This window comes from Tasmannia lanceolata, unplaced genomic scaffold (assembly GCF_043159265.1).
Source record: "Tasmannia lanceolata isolate RefF3 unplaced genomic scaffold, GAP_Taslan_0.1 ptg000002l, whole genome shotgun sequence".
Classification (NCBI taxonomy): Eukaryota; Viridiplantae; Streptophyta; class Magnoliopsida; order Canellales; family Winteraceae; genus Tasmannia; species Tasmannia lanceolata.
Window position 1 is genome coordinate 53,298,182 of NW_027518679.1, and position 1,337 is coordinate 53,299,518.

A 1,337-nucleotide genomic window follows, 5' to 3' on the forward strand; every position below is an offset into this window, starting at 1 on the left:
TAACAGGAACCATGCACCAATACAAAATTTTGTTTGTAATAAATAGTGATATAATGTTACAAATTCCCTTTCACCTTGAATCATGCATTAATCTTAAGTAATCTCTTAATTCACCAGGAAAACATGGGTATAGACTCCATGAATTCCCATGCAATTTGATGATCTTTATTGCCTTCTCCTTTGTCGAAGATCGCCCATCAATATGCAACAGCGCCAAGAGTTTTTTCACCGATCCGAACATTAACATCTCTTCTAAGACGCTTTCTCGAGGGAGGAAACTGCAAATTAACCATAAGATCTTAACTCCCAACTTAGTTGCTTGTTCCGATACACGTAATATCTTCTTCGAGATCACGGAAATTGACAACCCGTGATCGGCCAAGGCTAATCTCCCCTCTGGGCACTTACATAATAATTTAAGCAAAAACAACATTTTCTCACATTTTTGCCGATTCGTGTCAGGAAGAAGCTCGATCAAGACGCAGATGGCCCCGGCTTCGATCGCCTTTAGCCGATTTTTTCTAGAAGTGCCCAAAATCTCAATTAAAACATCCAAGGCACATGAACTTGCCTTGGTACAAATCTCATCTGATAAGAGCTCTAACAAAGATTTAAAGATATCCATGTCCATATCATTAATAATCAAATTCCAATCGGGCTCGGGCCCGTTCTTCACCAGGCTTCTTAATATCGTAACGGAATGCAATCGGGCCTCGGCGCTTCCTTTCTGAAGCATGATTATCATGGCTTTGATGCACTCGGCCTTTGATAGTAACCTGACTGATGCCTCTTCTAATAATGGGAGGTGGTAAAGAACACCCAAAGCCTCCTCACAAGCTCGAAACACTACAAAATCTGTGGTTTCGATCAAAATTTGGATAATTAGGCGACCCAATACCTCGATGCCTCCCAATTTCACAAATTCATCTTTACTTTCATCGCTAGTTTGGACTACCGATCGGAGTTTCTTAAGGGAACTGACCTTGAACGGCGTGGACTCGATCGTTGTCAAGAGGGAGACCAATTCATCGGTCGTGATTTCTCGGGGCGGTGATGGATTCGTAGACGAAGGAGACGGCGAGTCTTGATCTTGCCACGAAATTATAAGGCGCTTTAAAGTGTGATTTGGGGTGAGATCGAAACTCTCTAGGCGTTGCATTGTCGCAGGGCACGTCTTCTTCTTGTACACAGAAAACCATTTTTTGATATTCTTTTTCTCATATGTTACACCAGTAGAAATTATAACAGGATCTTGCATGAGCTCCATTGAAATTGGACATCTAAAGAAGAGTGGAACCTCCATGATTTGATGAACTCTCTCCTCTATTTCTTCCTTG

At 41.7% G+C, this 1,337-nt stretch overlaps 1 protein-coding gene across 1 annotated transcript; it reads right to left on the minus strand.

Annotated features, from left to right (window-relative positions):
- LOC143886898 (E3 ubiquitin-protein ligase PUB23-like) lies at positions 1-1,337 on the minus strand. Its single transcript, XM_077391071.1, has one exon. It carries the CDS (start codon positions 1,301-1,303, stop codon positions 71-73), a length of 1,233 nt encoding a protein of 410 aa, XP_077247186.1. The 5' UTR covers positions 1,304-1,337; the 3' UTR covers positions 1-70.